The sequence below is a fragment of the Lichenostomus cassidix genome, chromosome 15 (genome assembly GCF_008360975.1).
Source record: "Lichenostomus cassidix isolate B80296 chromosome 15, HeHo_3.0, whole genome shotgun sequence".
NCBI classification, from domain to species: Eukaryota; Metazoa; Chordata; class Aves; order Passeriformes; family Meliphagidae; genus Lichenostomus; species Lichenostomus cassidix.
The window spans coordinates 9,239,019-9,262,309 of NC_139496.1; the positions used below are offsets into that span (position 1 = coordinate 9,239,019).

At 39.1% G+C, this 23,291-nt stretch overlaps 2 protein-coding genes across 8 annotated transcripts in view; one reads left to right on the top strand and one right to left on the bottom strand.

Annotated features, from left to right (window-relative positions):
• GNAZ (G protein subunit alpha z) overlaps positions 1–23,185 on the bottom strand; it is a 42,320-nt gene extending 19,135 nt beyond the window's left edge. The window contains exons 1-6 of one of the 6 annotated variants that reach the window (XM_085075991.1): positions 22,677–23,143; positions 21,965–22,287; positions 20,938–21,419; positions 20,740–20,855; positions 19,623–19,757; positions 2,147–3,417 (exon numbers count right to left, since the gene is read on the bottom strand). In XM_085075991.1, coding sequence (XP_084932117.1) covers positions 2,147–2,869 — 723 coding nt within the window. In that variant the 5' untranslated portion in view covers positions 2,870–3,417; positions 19,623–19,757; positions 20,740–20,855; ... (1 more) ...; positions 21,965–22,287; positions 22,677–23,143. Of the gene's footprint in view, positions 1–2,146; positions 3,418–14,763; positions 14,883–19,622; positions 19,758–20,739; positions 20,856–20,937; positions 21,420–21,964; positions 22,288–22,676 lie in introns of those variants that run through there. The other 5 variants (XM_085075995.1, XM_085075993.1, XM_085075990.1 and 2 more) reach the window with 5 other exon arrangements.
• Positions 1–23,291, top strand: part of RSPH14 (radial spoke head 14 homolog) — a 67,201-nt gene that overhangs the window by 25,279 nt on the left and 18,631 nt on the right. The gene's annotated exons all lie outside the window — the stretch shown is intronic.

The window sequence follows — 23,291 nt, forward strand, 5'->3', positions numbered from 1 at the left end:
GCAGGCTGGGGAAGAAAATCATCCATGAGAATGGATAGCAGGCATGAAACACAGACCTGAGTTCACAGAGCTGGGCAGATGGGGACACACACAAAGAAACTGAAAGAATGCTTTTCATGGTGACAGGCAGCAGCACTAACTTTTAAGAGTACAGATTATTTATCATTCTCTAACACACATTAATTTAAGGAGAAATTTAAATAAAGATGAGACATGTAGATATTAATGGATAAGGCCTTCCAAGTGCAGGATGCAACATGTAAGAAGGCAAAAAAATATTACTTGATAATTTAACATTAGCAAAGGCCAGAGATGACATCTTAATATGTTATAAAAGATAGAATGGGTAAATCAGCTGCTAAGGACCGTGAAAAATTAGAGAAGTAATGTATTTGTTATAGTAGAGAAGAAATCTGTATGGGATATAAAAATTTAAAGCAATCTTCTCAGAGTGCTGGTCAGAAATAATAATCATACAATAAATCAATTGTGATACAAAGGTATTTTACAAACCAATTTTGCAACTGTATCAAAAGAAGAGGCAGCTGTTACGTGGTTGAGTCATTCTAACTAGCTAGGGTGCATGGAAAGATAAAGCTATATTTATTCCATTAGGTAGGGGAAAAAACCTCCTAAGACATTGTAGAAATGAAACCAGACAAAGATCACATTTGCAGATAACCCTAGATAAGCAGGAAAAATATTGTTACAGAGTGACAGAGGAAAGAACACAAGGTGGAGAATAAAAGTGAACTGTAATTATTCATATATCTTTCTCTTTAGTAAACAGCTAAATATCACATCTGTTAAGTGGACGAGTAAAAATATTGGATTGTTCAGGCCTACAAAGTGTCAGTTCAGGTGCTTTTGTTGCTGGAAGTGATGTTAGCCAGAATAAAACACAGCAGGAGAAAGACAAAAGCCCCTGCAAAATTCAGCCTTTCCCTTCTGTTATTTGTTTTCAGGCAGGATGATAAATTTAACTTACTTTACCACTTAAAACTACACACAAAGGAAAAGTTGTCCAGGCAGCTGATAGTTCAAGCATTATTTTTGTTCTCCCTTCTGCACACTGGTGTCACTACAACAATCTCACCCTCAACAGACTTCACGACTCAGCTATAATCAGAACCCACAGCGTGCAGAACTTGTTTTCCCCTCATTTTTTGCCATATCTGTCAATCATTACTTTAACGCATCTTCAATAAAGACAGAGTTCATGCATAGCCTTTCTCCACTTCTGTCAACAGGATCACAGAAGTTCTCATATTCATACAGATAATTTGCTCAACTTTCACAGTTTATAAATCAGCCAGATTCTTACATGCTCTCTCAAGCAGTAAGTTATGTTTGGCACTACACTAGTTTTATTTAGCAGCTCTCTTCACCATACATACTACACCGCAAACCATTTAACACTCTGCAACTCTGTTATTTGTAGGGCTTTTCTCATGAGTGGCAGTCTCATTGTTGCAGTTCCAGTAATATACCAATGCAGGTACTAATGTTGGTCCTGTATGGACCAATGTCCATAAGAATTTTTCAGAGTATATTGATTTTTTTCCCTTTCATGTAGTTTTATTTTTTATTTTTAAATCTGAACAGCAAGTCAGAAAAAGTCTAAAGAACAGCAAGAAATGAAATAACTTGTAGTCAGGGTCTAGATGTAAAATACTTTTCCTAATATGTCTAAAAATTATGAGAAAGAATTAGTGGCAGTGCTTCTCTCACCCTCAGCAAACTTCACGACTCAGCTATAACCAGAACCCACCATCCCTGTACACCAGGATGTCACTACTGCCTACCTGCCTTTTTAAGTGGTGTTTTAAGTTATAGTTAGCCATGTAAACATTTAGCTCAAAAGCACCAAAAAATAATAAAATGCCTGTCATGTGAAGAGCCCCTCCATTTCCCAAAAGTAACATTAAATAACTAACTCTGCCCAGTGGGGAAAACTATCCAAATAAAGGTATCATAGCTTCTGGGTTTTGCTAAGGATTGAGGGTAAGGGAAAGGACATAAAGGACAGGGAACTCAGGGATTACCACCTTGGGAGGGAAGGAAGGAGCGGGAGATAAAAGGCCAAATGCTGGTGAAAGAGAAAGGAGAAGAAGGAAAGAGAACAAGGAGCAGAAAGTACACTTACTGTTTGGTTATCTTCATACAGCTTCAAGTCATACCCACTCAGCTCCACACAGAAAATTATTGCTGTAACCCCCTCGAAACAGTGGATCCACTTTTTGCGTTCAGATCTCTGTCCACCCACATCCACCATTTTGAAAGTCAGCTCTTTGAAGGTGAACTTATTTTCTACAATCCCTGTGGTCATGTCCCGAGACCGCAGAATATCTTCCACTGTGGGGATGTAGTCCAGAGCTGCGATCCGCTCCAGGTCGTTCAGGTAATACGCAGCATTATCCTCCAGGTGGTACTCGTTGGAGCGGCAAAAACACTCCTGCACACCAGGGTCTGCCCACAGCCTCTTCATCACCCCCAGGAGCTCCGGGGTAATCTCACCTTTGCTCTCAGCTGGGCCTGTCAGGGCAAAAAGCTGCACTGCATCGTATGCTCTGTCAGGATTGTGAAATTCTATCTTAAGGGTGGCCAGAGCCCGGATGATACGTGTGAGAGAGTCAATTGCATTATAGATAATCAGAGGTTTGTATTCCTTACAGGCCTCCAAGTTAAAGCCACCACTGTGAATGATTTTCATCTGCTTTACAATAGTACTCTTCCCAGAATTGCTGGTGCCCAGGAGGAGGAGTTTTATCTCTCTTCGTTGTCGCTGACTTTCAGAGCGCAGGTGGCGGTCAATCCTTCGGGACCGCCGCGCTGCCTCTTTCTCCTCAGAGCTTTGCCGACATCCCATGGTACAGCAGGCAGTTACAGAAGGGAAAGGGTGCAGATTGTCTCACTCTATTGGCGTCTCTCAAAAAGATCTGTTGTGTCTTTCAGTTCTCGTGCCAGGTACACCCTGAACGGAAAAAAGGTCACTATCCAATACCTGATGGTCCCCGATGCCTACAGCCACCTAATTGAGCCCCAGCAGGGGTGCAAACACATGTAGATATGCAACCACAGAAATAGTCTCTTCAGTAGATCTCATGGCACTCCCCTTTACAGTGCATAAACTGTGGCACATTCCTGTTAGTGACGGGACACTTCCCCTTGCCACAGTTTGTCCAGAACCATCAAATATCCTTTTCTGCTCTGCATAATTATTTTTCTCCCTTGTGTCCAAAGGTAAGGAGCCACACTTCTGCCTTCTGTGCTCTAGCTGTGTCTTCTGATCGTATTTTCTGGTTGCTGTGGTGATGCTGCGAGATAAAGCTGAAGCTCTTTTCACTGGTACTTGTTTTGTTTCTCTTCCCCCACTTCAGCTGATCCAGTTCAGCTCTGTAAATCTGTGCTTTCCACCTGCCAAACAATGGGAAAAGAAATGAATGAGAGACTCTGCTTCCCTGCAGCAAGCCACTCACTTTTCCCTCCTCTTCTAGACTTCTAAGCCCTTTATTATTCCAAATAGGAAATACAAATGGAAACGTATGTAAAGAAAAGCAAATATCTGAAATTATAGTAAAAGCATAGGGATAGCTGAAGCTCACAAACTAAGAAAATGTGGTTTCTTAACAATAGTAAATCGAATCTCCCTTTCAGCCTTCTGTGTTTTATCTAAACCTACATGAAAACAAACAGTACTGAGCTGTGCCCCAATTTCTCCCTCAGCAAGAGCTTATGGCAGTGCTTTTCCTGCACAGTCCTGTTCCGAGTGGTTTATCTGAAGCAGAAAATGAAAGACTCACAACTACTTTTCCCAGTCTCTTTATTTATATCAATATCTTGTACTCAGACAGATGTTTTCCTGAGTTTTCTTTCATCTTATCTATTTGCACTGAGCATTTAAATAACTAAATTAAGAAGCAAAAGAAGCTGATTAACCTTTCTTTGTGATTTTGAGAAAGGAAAAGTTACTGATCTTTGTAACAGCTTTTTTCCCCTTGGAGAGTAATACCGTTAAACACAGCACCTGCATCTTGCTTAATCAATAAAGAGATGCACTCCTACAACAACCTTTGTAAGCTTCTTTCCATAGGTAAGCTTAGTGTTAGTGAGCCTCCTCTCTTCAATTTTCAATACAGGAAATTCGGAGATACGTTAAAAGTGACTACAAGGTGAATTTTTCATGTATTTTTCAAGAAGCACAGGAAACACCATCCCAAGCAAGGGCAGAGAGCTTTTCAGTGACTGTTAAAACAATTATTCTTCCCAAATTAGAGTTTAAGCCTACTAGTTGGAACTCTGCAAAAGGCATCAGCAGGAAGCAGTTACTCTCACAGAGGGAAAACACATTACTAACAGCTGATTGGTGGTCATTTGCCTCTCTTCTAGGAAGAGCTTGCTGCTCCCACTAAGCTCCGAGCACAGCGGGCAACACAATCACAGATGTCATGGCTTCCTCACTGAGTGCTGCCCCAGCCCACCTTGGCACCTGGTTACTTATGCCTAGAGGGTCCTGAGGGAGTTTATTTGCAAACTTATGTATACATCACTGAGATCCCCTCAGAGATAACCCTACAAAAATTTTCAGAGTTTACTAAAGAAATTTTTCTACTACATTTTAATAAAACTAAGTCTCCAAATACTATTTTCAAACTTGTCCTAAAAGCCTTTACAAGTTTTCCTGTTTGAACTTACCAATACTTAAATGTAGATATGACAATAAATTAAAATACATATTAAAGAGAATGATTTCACACTACCAGGAGAGAGCCAGAATGTTCCAAGCCAGAACCTCAAGTTTTTGTAAGAAAATGAATATAACTACAACTACTTGCAACCTCATGTGCTTAACTTTCTAACTCACCACGACAATCTTATTCTGAGTTATTCTAAACTGTCCAGTCAGTACAGAGAGTCACCTCTCCATAACAGTTTGAAGCACTTATCTGTTGTCTTTGCCTGTAAAGGACCACAGTGCTTGAACAGGCTGGCAATTTAAGCATTTTGGTATCTTAAATGTGAAGACATCCAAATCCTTTGCTCCAAATGCACTGTGCTCTTACCTGGTCAAAAATTCTACAAGAGGGTCTTACTTCAGCTATATTTATCTTATTTCTCTTTGGATGACAGAAGGACATTAGCACATGAAGAACAGATGATTCAGCAGAAAATTAAAAGAATAGTGTACACATTAATAGAATGGTAATTAGCACAACATTACTTACTTTGAAGATGTGGAAAGGAAAACCCTCCCAAGTGAGGAGTTACACTTTCTTCAAATAATTCACTTTTTCCAATAGTCCAATAGAAAATGACAAGTTAGAATTGAGGAAGCTGTTTCTTAATGACTTTCCAGCCACACACACACAGAGAATTAAATTCTGGTATTAGATATCAGGCCAGATTCTTATTTTACTTACATAAAAATCAGAGTTGCTTCCATTAATCACACTTATTCTGACAAGTTCAGGACATTTCAAATTGGTTTTCCTTTAAATCCTCATAATCAGAGGCCTCATTTTCAAGTCATTGATAAAATCTCTTGCTGAATTCTTTATGACATTTTCTACATATCTCTGTGATTACAGGTGAAGAATTTCACAAGCAAAACATATGAGACTCCCTCTCTTTATTGTAGTTCCATCCTAACCAAAAGAGGTTTGCTAGCAACAAGCGGCAAGAGGGCACATATTCCTTCCAAAAGGCATCAGTACTCAGGATAAATCTGGAGATTTTATGACCATGTAAGACAAGTAGATCTTTTTTAAACTTCATATTGCCTCAAAGCACTTATGTCAAATGATTTGGTAGAAAGACTCTCTCAAGAATAATTTTTTCTTTTCATTCAGCTCATACATTCTTTAGAGTATTTCCTATTGCATATTTCCACAACATATTCCAATGCATCATATTCCACAGTGTCTTACATATCAAATATTTTGTTTGCCATTCATTAATATAAACATATTAATATAAACATTAACATAAACATATAAACAAAAGGATAAAGTTGCATCTCCTTATTGTAGGAAAGACTAGGAATATGTAAATATACATTAGTTTTACAGTCTTGAATTTCTTTTTTTTTTGACTTCTAGTCATTCCTATTGCATACATTGCAATGATATTTGGATATCATTATTTCAAGTAGTAACACAATGAGGTGATTATATTATTGCTTTGTAAAGCAGAGTAGTAAACACTATTTTCAATAGGCACTACAGTAAGAAAGATTGATTATTTAAGTTTTTCCACATACAGTGAAAAGCATCTCTCATGTTCACAGTCAATACTTTTAAAAATGCAGGAAATTTCACAAACTATTACATGACTACAGTTTACTGCCCTGGCTACATACAGATGAACTTCCTCTCACCAGGTTTGCTTTTTCTTGGAATACACTCAGAAAATAAAGCAGTCTAGAATTTGTTGGGTTTTTTAAATCAGATTTCATATTAAACAAGTAATTGCTCTATGGCTGTAAGTTTCAAATTAGATAAGTCTTTTCAGTTACTCTAGTCGAAAGCTGTATTGCTTCCTTTCACCATCCACACTTGTCTAAATTTTTTTTTTTAAATCTTATTATTTGAATGACCAGATTACACTGTATATGTGTGTCTAAAATAACACATATGCCTTCTGACAACGGAAGCTGCTCAAAATATTAAGAAAATATGGGGTTTTTTTAAGTCTGATGCTATAGATGGGCTATTTTGTCATGACTAGAATGGGTAGCTTTTCCCACAAGATAAGATCAACATGCCTAACTGACCTAACAGAGATCCATTTCCATTATCAAAAGAGTAATGCTACCAATTTCTAGAGCAGGAAGGATACCTGAAAAAATTCTGTACTGGTTACTCTATGAAAGTGTTGAACCCCATTAACCTGAGCAGCTGTTCAGTACTACCATGTTCTTCTGACCACCCATTTGTAGCCAATAAAACCACTCATTATTGTTGGTTTCATATATAGGCTTACTCTTTGCCCTATCCATCCCTTCTGGCTTGTGCAAACTGATCTGTGTGTGTGTGTGTAATCATAAACACTTATTCCTTTTCCCAACATGTTCTCAAGTTATGGCAGCAGAGGGAGAGGAAGGATAGGGAAGGAGAATGACACACCACCAGAATTCAGTTGTAAACACTTCCATGAGGAAAGATCCAAGTATTGTCTCTGGATTCATTAGCTACTGACACATCATCATGGAATGCAGAATTACAGAACCTGCCTTGAAAGATGTTTCCCCCACGATCTTGTAGAAAGGCAGTGACTCCTAAGCTGAGAACAAAACCAGTGGCTGTGACTATCACAGTCAGCATAGACTGTGCATACAGTATGCTGCTGGCAGCAGGAATTTCAGCTGGAATTGTGGGCACAAGGCTCTATTAGCCCTCAAATGCAAGTGGTACCAGTAGTCTGATCATTTAGCTTCATGACCACCAGCCCACACTTTTCACACACAGTGAAAAGCTTTTACACCCATGTAAAAGCATATGCAAGCAAATCTAGCAGGAAGTGGCACAGAACACATCTAAGAATTACAAGTGTAAGCCAAGCTACTGTAATAGTTTCTAACGATTATACACATCCACTGAGAATTCCTGTACTTTAACAAAACCTTATTTCTGCATGTTTTAACTTTCAATCATTTCTTATACTATTAATGAAAGAGAATAAGACACGAGGGAGTATGATATATCAGGACATACCTGAGGTATTTACTGAGGAAGAAGTCAAGTGCTCTACTAAGCAGGCTTTTTTGAGCTATACCATTAGCTCCATAGTGTCACCAGCACTGTTACCAGCCCCACAGACAACTGCTTCCAGAACACTTGCCAGAAGGACAATTGGTACGTCCATTAGGTTCTCATCTGCTGATTCTCACTGTGATTTTATAGAAATACTCAGATTTGTGGCATAAAATCTGAGCTCAGTTAATAGAATTTCCCCCTAGGGATACCATTCCATGATACATGGCAGAAGGAAGTTTTACAAGGAAATAATGGAGAACACAGAGAAAATAACTTGCTGTTTTTACATGTAGGCATAGACCTAATACTACGTAATCGAGTGTACCTGACATAGGGTAGAACAGATTTGCTGCAGTGAGATATTATATCATTAGCTTAAGCATCTTTGTCTTTTGTTTGGAAAATATCGAACATACTTTAGCAGTATCACAATACAAATTATGCTAATTGGGAATATCCACTAGCTAAGTGTATCACCCAGCCAAAATTTAACATACAGGCTTCATCCAAGATCTAGGGAAATGTAAGAACCTATAGTGAAAACATAGTATTCCTTATAAATCAAGCATTCAACAAGAGCCTAGTAGTTATTTTTCTTTTAACTGTGCACACCCCACTTACTAAAGGAGGCTGGAAATGTAAATCCTGTGTAGCATCAATACCTAAAATACTTGGTAGGCATTTAAATTACAACCTCTTTTAGCAACATCCACAAACTACTGTGACACAGTGAGAAGAAGCACCAGCACAACCAGAACATAACAGTAACTGGCTATTGAATAGAGCCAGACACACAGTTCTATTCTGAGCTGCATGGCCAAAAACCCAGAGCAGTGTCAGTGACTGCACAGGGAGCTGCCTGTGCTTCACAGCAGTTTGGCTAAGACCAGAGTCTGCCACAGCAGCTGGTTTAGAGGTGACCTTTAGACTGGCATAAAAAAGCATTACAAGAACAAGAATATTACAGTGGGTCTAACAGTGGGTGTGCAGGAAATCCTGGCTGCTAGACAAGGGCGAGAAGAAACAACACACACAGCATCTGCTTTAGGGACATACAAACATCAGACTTGTTTAAAAGTGTGCAATAAAGCAACAAACAAAATGTGGTACCCACTCAGTGTTTTGTAAGCACCTCGGGTGATGACAGCAGTGTAGGTTATGTCTTCATTAGAGCTGCTGTTTGGGTTTTGTCATTGATGGGACCATAACCCTTATGTGGGTGATTCAAGAGCTAAGACTCACTACCACAGGGTTGCTGTTTCATGAATCTTACAGGGCTAAGGATATTATTTTATATCATTAAAAAAAAAGCACTAGTAAACATTAGGTTTGCTCATTAATATAATGGCAAATTTCCTATCATTTATTCAGCCTTACTGCATGCAATACCTTATGAAAGATAAGGACATTTTGGTGGTTATAGCAAGAGAAATTTTAAGAGTGATTTGTAACAGAAATTTGTAAAAGGAAATTTCTCTCCCTGTGCATAGAAGGTGACATAATAAAGCAAACCCATGCTTGTTTTAGCTGTTTCGGTGATAGGCATGAGCTAATCAGAATATCTGAAGTGAGAACATGAGAGTCTGGGTACAGGTAACAGTGTCCTGAAGACAAGAGGGTTGTTTAATGCAATAGAGAAAAGCAGCCAGTGAAGATTCAAAGACTGAAGCTTAAGGCCGAGCAAGAGACAAGGAGAAGATGCTCCAGTAAATGGGAATCATGGAAACAACAGATGAGTTTTCTGTGGTGATGCATAAAAAAGCCTCTTGGAGACAGAAACATATCACAATTGTTCTGCTTTGGGGTTTTAAGAGAAAAAACTGGAACAAAGGCAAAGATTGAGGCAAGAAGGAATGAGAGAGTAAAGTCACAGAAGCTAGGCAAGATTTCTAGGGTTAACTGAACGATATATCAACACAGGAAGCGAGAAATTCCTGTATCCATGAAAAGAAGAGAGAAGAGATAGCAATAGAGGAAGGAGAGATGAGGCGAGAAGAGCAGATGGGTGCATCTTACTATATCATACTGGCGTAAGATCAGCAGAAATCTGCACACAAGAAAAGAAGAGACGAGAGGGAAAGGATTGACTCAGAAGCTGTAAAGATGGGTCTGCACATATGGAATTTAATTACACTAGGAGAGGAAAAAAAGGAGAGAATAAATCCAGGGTGTTCATAGTGGAAGAAATCGCTTAGGTCATCAGACTTCCATCAGAATGGTTTTGCTAGAGAAAGGACATGGTTGGAAATGAATTAGGACTGGGAAGCTGGCACGAATAGACCTTGCAGGGCAAGGCAAAGCAAAAGGTTTTGGAAGGAGAAGAGCAAAATACAGAAGCAATTTCAGCAGAAGCAATGAACCCTGAACTAATGGAAGGGCTGAGTGAGAGCTTGGGAGAAGAGGACTGGCAATGTGATAGTTAAAGCTGGGAACTAAGCAACAGAGAATGAGTAATGTTTCACAGAGAACAAATCAAAAGAACCTTGGTGAATGAAAAAAACAGAAAAACAGACATAGGTTGAATGAGTATGCAGGCACAGTAAGTTACCAACATGAGAAAAAGTCAAGAAAGGAATATAGAAGATTCATGTGAATCATAAGGGAGTTCAGAGGCAGCAGCTCAATGAAAGCTTGAGAGGGAAAAGCAACATGGTGCAGGAAAAGCATCAAAGAGCTGGTCAAAATGGAAAAGAGTAGGTAAGGAAAGCAGGACAGTGAAAGAATAAAGTCAGTAGTTCTCATGATGGTCTAATTTAGGGAAGGACAAGAAAACTTCAGCAGTTTTGTCAGCTTATCAACCTCACAAGAAGACAGAATCATGGATTAAAATGCTGTTCCTAATATAATAAGAGAAAGAAAGGAAGAAAGAGTGTCAATATCAGCATAACAGGCAGGGCTACCATCAGGGATTAATTTGGTAGGTAGGGCAGAGAGTATTTTCCAGCCTTAGGCCACATACAAAATTAACCATATGAATTATATTGGAAGGTATCTGTATCAGAACTGTGGATTTTCTAAATTTCATCTTAACAACTCATATTAAACATGATTTTATTCACAGAAGGGAGATGAGGAGTGGAAGAAGTATTAGACTGCAGTCCAGGGGAAAAAAAAAAAAGTCCCAAGAGGCTAAAGAGAATCCACAGTGTTCTCAGAATTGTGACTCATGGGAGAGGACTTGGATGCTACCAAGCACAGATTACAGCTGCAGCCTACGCCTGGTCTCATTCTGCTTCTCTTTTGAAATTCAGAAGCTTTGACAGTCATACAATCCTGCTGCTTGCAAGAGCTTCAGCAGGTACATCTCAGACAGCTGAGCCCTTATTGGAGTTACTCTCTAATTCAAAGGACTTTTTTTTTAATAAGATGAATATGAAGGAAGTTACCCATGTTCTGGTTTTGAAGTTACTTTGTGCCAAATCCAAAACGCAGGTATACTTTACTTCACAGAACATAACTCTGCAACCAGAAACATTTAAGTACAACATGGTACAATGGCTAATAAGCTCCTGGTTTCAAAAGCCAAGCTAAGACTTGTACATAATTTTGCCATCTGGATAAAGTTCTGTACAGACCTATATAAACTAAGTTCTTTTTCACTCACAGTAAAGCAAAAAGACCTTGGTATCTGATGCATCAACTCATTTAGCTCCCAATTTTCCTTCACTGACACCTCCCCCTGAAAAAAAACCAAAACAAAACACCAACACTAAACCCCACCACCCACTAATTGCTGCTGCCAGAAAGAATCTAACATCCTTTTGAGGTTTAGCAGCTACTAGGATTTCTTTTCAGTCTCTCCTTTCAATTGCCTCCCTCTGGAAGGGTGATCACACCCTCCTCACACCCCAGCTGCAGTTGCTGCAGTTACACACCCACTACCACAAGGCAGAGGGATCCGAGTCACTCCCTGCTGCCTCCCAACTCGCGATTGATTATAAGAAGCTTATGTCGAACGAACACTGAACGTACACTGAACATTCGAGTACACTGGAGTGGTAAGATTCCTTCTTGTCAGACTTTAAAAAAGACTTTTAATAAGCAAGTTGGTCATGGCTGAAGATTCAGATCACAGATTTGAAGAGGCTAAAGGCCTGATTTGTCCAGAGAGTGAAGCTAAAGCAACAGTGCAAACATCTCTAGCAATAGTCTCTGTGTTTTTCACCACTTGTGCTCTGAAGAGTTTAAGGTCTTTAGGTAATGTTAGGTTTTCCCTCTTATTCAGCCTTGTTTTTTCTACTGAGATGAAGAATATTTCTATGTGGCACTAAGTGAGAATGCAAAATAAGCTACAGGAACTTAGGTAATTGTGGTGAAATAGCACTCTATGATAAGTGACACATTGGGGTGAAGGTATTCATAGTTCTTCCTCATCAGTAACAGTGACAGTATTTATTAAGGGAAAAATAAAGAGTAAAAACATCCCAAACCCTGTAAAGTGCTGTGGCAGTGATCCACTTACCATAAAAGTAGTGGTTTTGTTGACTTCAGTAGGTTTTGAAATGAGCCTGTATTTGGTTTTGAACAGGATGAAAATAAACACAATGTATTTAAAAACGCTGCAAGCAAGATACCAAAGTGCTAGCAATGTAGACTGTTTTACTGATGAAAATTGAGTATTTAGTGCATGATTCATACTCTTCATATATCAGAATATCTACACTGAGAACTTTTGTAAGAATAGATACAAAAATAGTTTAATTTTCAGCTCCCCACTTTTGTATGATCTCAGCAGTACTGTATTACCAGGAGATGCTGAAGCAGGATCAGTATCATTGTGTTTCAACATTAATTTCTTGCCTCTCTGCACGTGTTCCCAGCCTGGCTTCTGCTGGTATTCACTATATATGTTTGTTAATAGGTTTCATCAATCTTATAAGAACAGAAGCGAGATTTGACTACATATATTTGGAGTCATACTGTGACAGCACTTGGTAGGATGGCTTCACATATTCATAGGGCTATACTGATTCACAGTCAGTACTATGGATCACTTTCATGTAATTCCAAGAATAGATTTTTGTCTACAAAACAAATATCAAACAGTAGGTATTGTATATTGGTTAATATTAATTACTTTTTAAATGGATAGGTAACAAAATAAGCTACTAAATGTAAATCCATCTTTTGAGGAAGCTTGTGTAGATTTTTAATCTGGGTATTTAGTTTAACACAGGAGTACCATGATTTAGATTTAGCTGGGAAAAGTTGGTATTTTTCAGCCTCAAGCAAGTTTGTAGTAAATATTTATTTTTCCCCAAATCTGAAACATATAAATGATAGATGGATTTATTTTTGTTATTCAAGATAAATTACTGTTTTTTTAGTTTTTCTCAATGTTTTGTTATTTTTCATTGGTACTGCTACTTGTAGCATGAGCAGCTGTTGCTTCAAATTTTGTTACACATACTGATGATTTTTTGGTGTTCTATTAATACTGCTGGTACTTTCGTGCGTATACGGGTATATGTGTGTGAAGAGAGAGGGGGAGGAGGGTAATTACTGCTCCTGTTCAGGTTGTGTTGTATGTAAGAGCATTCTCATCATTCAGATATTTTTGCCCTATTACAATTTTTTTATTCTCCATAGTCCTGCAAACTTCCTAGTCATGCAGCCAAAATGGCTATATTTTTACTTATGCTTTAATTCTGTCTCTAAATAATTCATCTCTCCTATTGTACAAGTTCTCATTTGCTGAGGTCACAAAAGTTTCCCTTTTGTATCACACCTCAACTGGAATTGTCTCCTTTAAGGTGCATAGCAGTCAGCTCACCATTTTGTGACCCTTATGCCTTCATTAATTTTGTTTGAAGCTGGCTCTTGAATCACATATTGAGAACTGATACGTTGATTTATGATACTACACACATGATCTACTGCTACTGTTAATAGTAAGCCCCCCAGATCCTGCAGGTTTTTTTCTGCATGAGGCTGTCCTATCAGCTTAAGGGGGGGCTTCACTAACCAGCCAAATGTACAACACCCTCACAGCACAGGTTTAACACCAGGATCTCAGGTAGTTTCTTTTCTGTTCATTTTATTCTTATGCCATCTCTTCTTCACTCATGTAGCTGCAGTGCTAAAATTATCTTAAAGCTGCTAATCGAGCCTTTAGTTTATTCATTATTCAGCAATGGATCCTTAGTTATTCATTTCTGATATTACCAAGAAAAAAATACTTCTGGTAACACTCTATCCTACTATTAAGATGGCATATAAAGCTGGAATTTTATAACTGATTCCTAACAATTCTAGTTAGCATTCTGCATTTCACACAGATGAGATATGCAGGAAAAAAGCTGATGACTCACCGTTTTATTTCTTTTTGCTCACTAAAAATCTACTGTTGATACTGTTGAAAAACATCTATGGGAAATAGGCACAGATCTGGGACAAGAAATAATACATATGGTGAAGGTTACCCAGAGCACATCCAGCCTTCAGCAAGGCATATTGGGTGCAAAAGCTATTGCAGCTGTAGGGATTCCAAATCCACCCTAAACTCATAAAGCAGATTTACCAAGGGGAGAGAGAAATATCCACAATGTACAACAGAACAATAATTCATCTTGAAAACTTCCTTAAAGGACTACAAGGACACCTCTGAGAGCACTCAGATTACTTGGCTGGCTGGGGTGAGGTGTGGGGTCTGCATTTTCAGTGATCTCAGGTACCACCGGTTAGGTATCACACTGTTCCTTAATTGTTAACTACCAAGATAAGTGTGCTTAAAAGCACAGTTTTTGTTGTGTTTTGGTTCATTTAGAGCATACCTCAAGACTTTTAAATTGAGGTTTAGGAATCAATATTACAACTATGAAAAGATGACAAGGGCTACTGCCTTTTAAAACCATCTCTGACTTTCAAACAACTTTTGCATCTTTGTTGTTGCAAGGCTGAAAAATTCCCCATCAGGATGCATCTTACTACTAATAGAACAATTCATAATCTACTATCAACCCAAAAAGCTACAGGCATTCCAGAAGACAAGGCACATAAAATTTCTTACCTCTAAACTCCAGGAAAATTCCTGATAAGGTGTCTACCAACCTCTGCCAAAGGCACAAAAGCAGGCAATAGTTACAGAGCTCACAGCTGACTTAGCTTTCAGCCCAGCCCATCTTACAGCAATTCCAACTTGGTTTCAATCTCTTCCAGCTGGCAGCAATCCCATTAGGATGCAATGCCACTGACACATACCTATAGCAGTCTCCTCATGCCAAAGTATATTTTGTACCAAAGAGCTCAGGAGGAATAAATCCCAGTTTGTGTCACCTCTTTGCTGGCTGAAAGCTCAGTGCAATATGGAAACCTTCACTAAAAGTTTTAAGTAGTTTTGCTCTGTTAGAGACACAGGAGTGGCACTGAACAAGTCAATATATTGACTTATTGACGTCATTATGAGGATTGTGTCTGCTTGGCTATTCTGAGAACTCTTGGGTTTTTGGGGGTTTTTTTTTGTTTTTCCCAGTTCTTAAGAATGAGGTACAATTTTGATTTGTATTTCCAATTCTCATGTCTACTGTTAAGTAGTGTAAAGACTGCTCTGCACAAAAATAATTTTAACTGTTCCTTCCCATTTTTTGTGTTGATTGCAGGAGGGAGCTCATTGATAAGGGTGACATTTTTAAAGGCTTTTGCAAAAGTTAAAAGGAAAAGCCAAGTCCAAGACCTTTTGCACACCTGTAGTATTTTCTGAAATCTTTTAATCTTGACCTTCTACTGCTTATATTTGGTTGATCACTATTTGCCTCTGACCAATCCTAATAAAAGCTTAAAAACTATAGTGAAAAACAGTATTTTCTATGTATTTTGCAACTAGATAACTCTGAAAAAATATATCCTTCTAAATTATATATTAGAAACTATGGAATCTCTAATTGATTATTCTTACGGAAAGGTGCAGAGACCAAGTAAACAATGAGATTGATGTGCTCTTAATGTACCTCCATCAACTATAAATCTTTGCAACATAAAGACAGATCATAAACACCACCTCTAAGAAATTCCATTTGCACTTCATATCTCACAGCTGAGTAAGAACAGTGCTGCATATATTGACAGCATTCCATCTGGTCTCCTTTAAAACAAGCACTTTACTATTTTCTTGAATTGACTTGTTTGTGTAAACTTCCAGTGAGGTCTGTGAATAATTCTTGACAGATTAATCATGAAAACATAAAGTATCCAAAATGCAAAGTTAAAGTTGTATAGATAAGCTTTGATTAGTTACAGACTCCTGTCATTGGAGACATGCAACACCACAAATAAGGTACTGAATGAAAATACCTAGAGACTGTAATTGTGCTGCTCACTGGGAAGTTCTCTCATCACTTGATAATTAAGTTTACATTATTGAAAGGTACTCCCAGAGTTCCATATGCCTGTATGCCCAACTTCCCCTTTAAAGCATCCTTCTGCTATAATAGGCATCACCCATTTCTTTCAGATCAATTCTGCCTAAATTGTTTCCAAATTAGGATATTCCAGTATTTTCTGCTTGGGGTTCCTTGCTTGCCAGTATCAGAAGACACAACTAGAAAAGCAACAAAAAGCAATCAAAAATACAGAGAAACTCCAACACTTCTAGTTATATCTGAGGGAAAAATTATTTTTGTGATCCAGCCTTTATTGTAGAGCCAGGCTGGGGCTGCCTAAATTGCAGCATGGGTTAGAACAGTTTCCAGGTATGATCCCAAGAGGCTGCAATATCAGTGGCTATTCTTGGTTTCCTTGACTGCAGAAGTGGGAAAAGGGTAGAATTTCTATGCCATGGATACAGCAAAGAGAGAGGTTTTTCTTGTCACAGACCAGGGTAATATCCTCTGTAAACATTTAATTTTAGTTTATAACCCTCTTGCACTGACAGAGAATGGGACTGTAAAAGATCCAATAATTCAGTTCTTTGTCTATATGGTAGGTTATTACATTATTGATGTTTTAACTTCTGTTATATAGAATTTGCACCATCCAGGACTACAGGGTACAATCAGGCCTCTCTGGAAAAAGGGAGAATTGTAATCTGCAGTGTTAAAAGTCACTCTTCTTGATGATGATACCCGATACTTTAATTTGTTTAGACCATTGTATATTTACTTGACCTGTGAGACCAAATAATTTTGTGCTGATACAATACTGAACTGCACATCAGCCTCTTGTCACATTTAAAACAATTGTTGACCCCTCGAAACTAGTAGCCAAAAATTTGTTCCTGTAACTTAAAAAAATACATGAAGTCTTCAGTATTCCATTTCTTTTTGTGACCGCAGAAAGCAAACTTGACACACCTGTGTAATCACAGCCATGAGGCAAAGTTCAGATTTGCTTTTGGGAACATTCACAGCGTGAAACATAATCAGAGGACTTATTGCACATCTAGTCAGGGAACAGAAACAATATGATAATAGAACAATTGTTGAAATTTGAAGTAGGCTAGCCTTAGAATTTTAAATACCTACATAAATGTCACTGAATTACAAATTAAGGTGAGTTTCTGTTCATGGACATAGATGGATTAAAAAAGAGATTAAAAACATGTCTCTGAAATGACTGATTAAGGTGAGATTCTACCATTACTGAGCTCAATAGATTCTTGGCAATTGTAAGAATATATGAATATCTTCCCATTACAAAATGGCTTCTACCGTGGTACCCTGAACTCTGCCAAATTTAAAAGGTCAGGCACAGAAAGGCATCTTGAGAGAAAATCTTCCTGCCAAGGCCCCGTTGCAACAATCAACTTGCTGGCAGTGCAGAGAGATGCTCCAGTGCAACAGTGTTAATTCTGAAAAATTGTAGTTTGTAATGGATTTGGTTAGCATCATATGCATTAATTTACTGAATTGAGTGCTTTAAATGATATAAAAAAATTCATGTAGTATTTGTTTGAATCCTCTCCTATAACAAGCACTAGAGACGGGCAACAGCCAATGTCCTGGTCTTTCTTTCATCATGAGACATCCAAACTGAAAAAAAAAATCCTATATATGTAGAAATAGATACTATATATCCAAAAGAAATCATATTTTGTTAATACAGTCCAATATTTGAGCTATATTACTTGAGCTGGTAATATTCAGAGATTAAACTCTTTACTTGAAAAATCCAAACTAATAACTCCAATTGTATTCTCTTCAGAAAGATGTTCCCTTGGATGGTAGGTGAATATCATTTGAATCACACATATATTTCTCTTTTAAAGGAAGAAGTATAATAACCAGGTGCATACCCCCTCTGAACAGCAAGCCCTCTCAGAGCTAAACATCCAGCTGGGCTTTTGTTACTGTGCCATGACACTGAATTGTAATCAATTCAGCTCAATTGTGTTGTTTCTTTCCACAACACAACTGTGTCAACTGTATTTGTACATCAACACTTGCTATGCTGCCTAATTGTATTTGTGTTTGTGTGGTTTATGAAGATAAAGGTGCTTATTCCACTCTGTCTGGGTAAGGTTTGAAAATATAGAAAGCAGGCAGAGAAAACAAGAGTAGAAACACACTGGGAATGTATGCTAGAATACCTCCTGGACCACCAGGAAAAACTGATAAAAGATTTGGATTACTGGTGCTGTTTCAGTGAAGCCTTTTCTGTGCCATGGCCAATACCATTGTTAAGACACTCTGAGGAAGAAGCCAACACCAGCCTGGTTACTATCAACGAAACAGGGTTGGTAGGTAGAGAATAGCAACTGTGTTATGACTTACAAATATTTATGGTGAACCATGAAAATATCTTCATAATTAACTAGTAAAGCTTGGTTAAACATTACATTATAGACAGTAAGAGTGGGATCCATCTGTGCACATTTAGCATCTGCATGTAGGTGGCTACCTCAGAGCTACTCACTCAGTGCTTTCCTCGGAGGCAGTGGAGAAGAGCTGTCATTTCCAGAGGTCAGCTCAATCTCACACTAACGTGGTGGTCAGAAACCAGTCTGGTTAACTCCAATGGAGAAGTCGCTTTTTCTCTCCACCAGCTTAAAGGGAAGCCTTAACAACTATTCCACCTGTACGTGTCCATTTTATAGGCATATGAAAGTGATGAGACTAATTCCTACCAACTGCCAAGTCCAGGCAATTACTATTTAATAAATCCACTGTAAAAAGAACATTTTAACCAACTGTAGTTCCTAAGAAATTATTATTTAATTTCTGGTCATTATTCGTGATGTGTGTGAGCAAAACAAATTCTTAGAATTTTTAGATTTGCCTCTATGTCTTTCTATTGGTCAAGATGTTCACTGATAATTCAACAGGTTATTTCTGTGATGTAGAGTTGTGTGGAAATGTTATCACATTTGTTTTTTTGATGGGATGACTTAGGAATCCAGAACTCTCTGGTATAAGTGGCTTAGAGAGAAAACAAAAGGCAAATAGAATTTGTTGGGTAAAACTGTGTTTCCTAATGATACACTGGGTGTCCAATACTAAATAGTAAAAATGGGATTCTGAAGAGAGTCGAGCTTCTGCTGAACTATAATAATGCTCTGAGCTGAAGAAGTAAAATAACACATGGAAAGCTCTTGCCTTCTGAATTTTTGCAGCAGGTTTTGTTAGGTTTTAGTTTAAATGTATTTAATAGTAACAAATGTTCAAGGTCTGGGTAACATGGAAATGATGGCTCCCATCACCAATCTGTTCTTTTACTCCGACTCCACCAGCGCCCTTCAGCGTTAGGGAAAAGCAACAGCTGAGAGAGGAGTATTTTCTCTGTAGCTTTCATGTCAAGGGTTAAATTTTGTCCTTGATTACACTTGAATAAAGCTAAAACAACTCAACTTGCTAATATGTATCAACTCCTGATTTAATAACAGAATAAATCAAGCTGAATTTAGCCCTTCTCTGTCATCTTGTCTATTCCACATACCTTAAATTGCCACAGGACTTTGCAAAGGGTATCGATTTTGGTTGCTTTGGAACAGTACAGTTTTTCCCTTTTTGGATTATTCCTTCATCAATATGATAGTTGAAATTTGGACTTCTTAATCACCACTCTTGAATTCTGGAAAGTTTAATGAAAATGTGAAATTTGATAACATACAAAATGTAAGTCATATTATCCTTTCAAGTACAGTGAAGGGAATCTGTTGTAACTAGTAATGGATATGGATTTATTCTGGATACTTTGGGGATCACAAAGAACAAAATTTAGCCGCCTTTTTTTTTTTAACAGGACAGTTTTTCCTCTCCAAGTATAAATATTATTTTATCCATGTAGGCCAATATTTGATTTTTAAGTGCCTATGAATAAAATTTCTCTTAGATAAAAGAAAATAGTTAATTGCTTGTGTAGAAACTGTTACTGCTGAAGGTGGGTACCATCAACCTTAACATGGGAGTAACACTCCAATTTTCTCAGTAAAAAGAGCATGATTCAAATCACTGATAATTTATGAATTACAGCTTGCGATGCAAGTAGGGAGTTACTGAACTCATCATTCAGCCTGTGACCTCACTGAAACCATCTACAAAACTCTTCAACATTGTTGTTCTTAAAAGCAAGGGAGAACCTGATCAGTGAAACCGTATGTGCTGGCCTGGGCTCTCTCACACTGAAATTAGTGACAAAATTTCCAATGACTCCTGTGAAAGCAGGACCAGAACTTTAACAGACATAGTCAGATTCATCTTTCAGTTACATAAATCTGAAGAATCTCTTCTGAAATAAGTGTGATTTGTGTGATTTAACCCAAAGGAACTGAGAGTATTTTGCTTTAATTCACGGAGGGGGAGAGAAAAAGACATTGTTCCCTTATATCGCCTCACCCCTGTGTATCAACCAAGGCTCTATCTGCTGTCAAAATCCTTATCTGCTTAAGGTGGAAAGGAAGAGCTGACTTCACCATTTAAGGATTTGAGCTTTTATTGCCTACTGAATTTTCTGTTATCTTTATCCCCTTCCCCACCACTTAGCAGGTAGATTCCTTAAGAAGAAGGGACAAATTTCTGTTTTCTGTTTCTATGTTTCTTAAAATTTAACATACCTTGTTCCATCAGTGTATAATCAGAACTGAGACAACCAGAACACTTCCACTTCAGTCCTTCAGAGTTACCTGGCTGGTTATTTTTAGATTATCATCACTAAATGCACAGCCAAGGCCTGTACCTGAAACATGAAACTGTACTGGAGGCTTACAAAATTCAAGGTAGTACCTCCAGAAGACTTATTCAACTCTGCTCACCAGTGGCCTGTGAAGTGACAAGCACATAATCCCAGACAGAGGTGTAGCAATCTTTATGTAGCATGCAGAATTTATTCATTTCTGTAAGGTCCATTGTCAGAATGAATTTCCACAGCTTACCCAGAATTAATCAGCTTTTTTTTTTCTTATAAGCATATATATGCACACGGAAGGGGATTCTTCTCTGAAAAGCAAGTCAGTGCTTTGGTAACGAAAGATTGTGTGAGTTTTTCTTCTAAATATACCTTTTAACTAAGAGGTTTTCTTTTGCTTACACCTGGCACTGGCTGCTTGAAGACTGGATCTTCATCCTTCTATACACATAGGCCTCTCCTGTGATAATGTCCTTTATCCAAGGGCAGGGATATCTGTGCTTTTTGCATGATAGCTTCCAAACAAATGATTTGATGGAGACAGCCAAGTTAATGGCAAAACACTCTCTGTTCTGCAGAGCTGTGTCTGTTCGGCTGTCAAATCTGTGCCTGTTGAAGAAAAGTGAGTATTTCTGCCTATAGCAGCAACTAAACCATCAGCTCCCACTTCAAACGTCTATATCCATAAAGTCAGAAAAAATTTCCCCCAAGTCCAAAATACACACTCACTTTTTGCTCCTTTGTGATCCACAAGTAGGTATTCACAGCACCTGAGCAGCTGTTGTAACCTTTATAGATGAAATGTTGATGGCCACCCAAAGGGTGTGACCCACAATGGCGCGAAATACAGAGCCCAGATAAAAATCAAATTGTGGGTGTGAGGGTATCAGAACATGGATATAAACAAATATAAAGATATGCTGGAGGGAAAACTAGTGATTTTTTCTCAACTTTTCACAGAAAAATGTTGTCAAGATAGGTCAGTATCTTGCAGAATAAATACTGCAAGAACACACGTTAAACAGCTTCTACAGTGAAACAGCCAAAAGCAGATCAGATCAGTTCTATCAGCAGAAATTAAACTGACATATATTTGTCTGCAGCTCTCTAAGCTAACATTGAAGGCTTGGGGGTTTTGTGTATGAATCACTCACTCAAAATGCAAATGTAAAGATACCAAAAAACTTGTGGTTCACAACTGCAGATGGGAGCCGTCCACAGGTGCAGATTAATATGAACCCTCCTCATTCCTTCACATGCATGGGCACACACGGAGGGGGAGCGCATCCAGGCTCTGCAGAGCCATGCATCCTTCCAATGAGCAGATGTGACTGTTACCAGGAGGATTTATTACAGAAATTCGGCAGCAGGAGCCTTTTCAGATAGAATGTTATCCAGGCTGCGTTTCCCTGGGAGGAGGTGCTACATAGCGTGGAGGTTCTTCTCCCAACAGGCAGAATCCTAATGGATTATCTTTCTGAATCATTAAGAGAACACAACGGATCTCATTAAGGCTCAGGTATTGGCTATTAATGGGTTACAATCCAGGCTAGGAAAGGGAGACCACCTAATTTTTTGAAAAAGGGCCCAAACTGAAGCAGCAGCTAATAGAAGGCCAGTATTCCTTGAGAAGGTCATTTTCACTGTATCAGCAGCTTGCCTCCCCTTACTATTTTTTGTCTACACACAGTGAAATGTTCCTACCTCACAGTGACACTCATATTTTTTTTTTTATCCAGCAGAAACACAGCTTATTGTTTCAAAATGACATCTTTTTCTTTTTGCTTTAGAAGTGCCTTTTTATTTTGGAAACGTCCATCACTAAACTGATTTAAGAGAGAAGGAAATGCGGAATATTGCACTCACCTTTCCAGCACCAGGCAGGCAGCCTCCACCTCCTCAATCCATCAGTACAAACGCTCGCATCCACTGACGCCTCTCCTCTGCTTTGGCCCTTTTTCACATCAGCATCTGTGATTTGCCGAGCAGACACACCACGACTGCAGGGACTAGCCCCACAGCCCCAGCAGGAGCAGGAACCTGCCCTTTCCCATCTTCTCCCTAGAAAACACAACCGTAAAAACCTGGGCTGTTCTAAAGGCGGCAGTGGGAACGCTCGTCCGGCGGCCCCCCACGGGAGACAGGGAGGTGCTCCGCGCTCTCGCCGGGGAGCCGGGCAGGGGGAGCGCGGGCTGGCGCTGGAGGAGGAGCCGGAGCCGCCAGCCCGTTTCCACGCCAACGGCGGGGGTACCGCGGGCGGGGCGGCGGCGCGGCCGGCGGGCGGCTCCGCTCCGCTCCGGCTCCCGCCCGGGGGGCGGCCGGGCCCGCAGCCCCCGCAGCCCCCGCCCCGCCGCCGCGGCGCGCAAGGAGCTGGGTGTTGGCGAGGGGTTTGTGGCTCGTTCCCCGTCTCGTACGCTCCGTTGCACTCGCGCGTTACATAATGTGCGGGTACAGACGTGCCGCGGGCTCTGCCTCTGCACA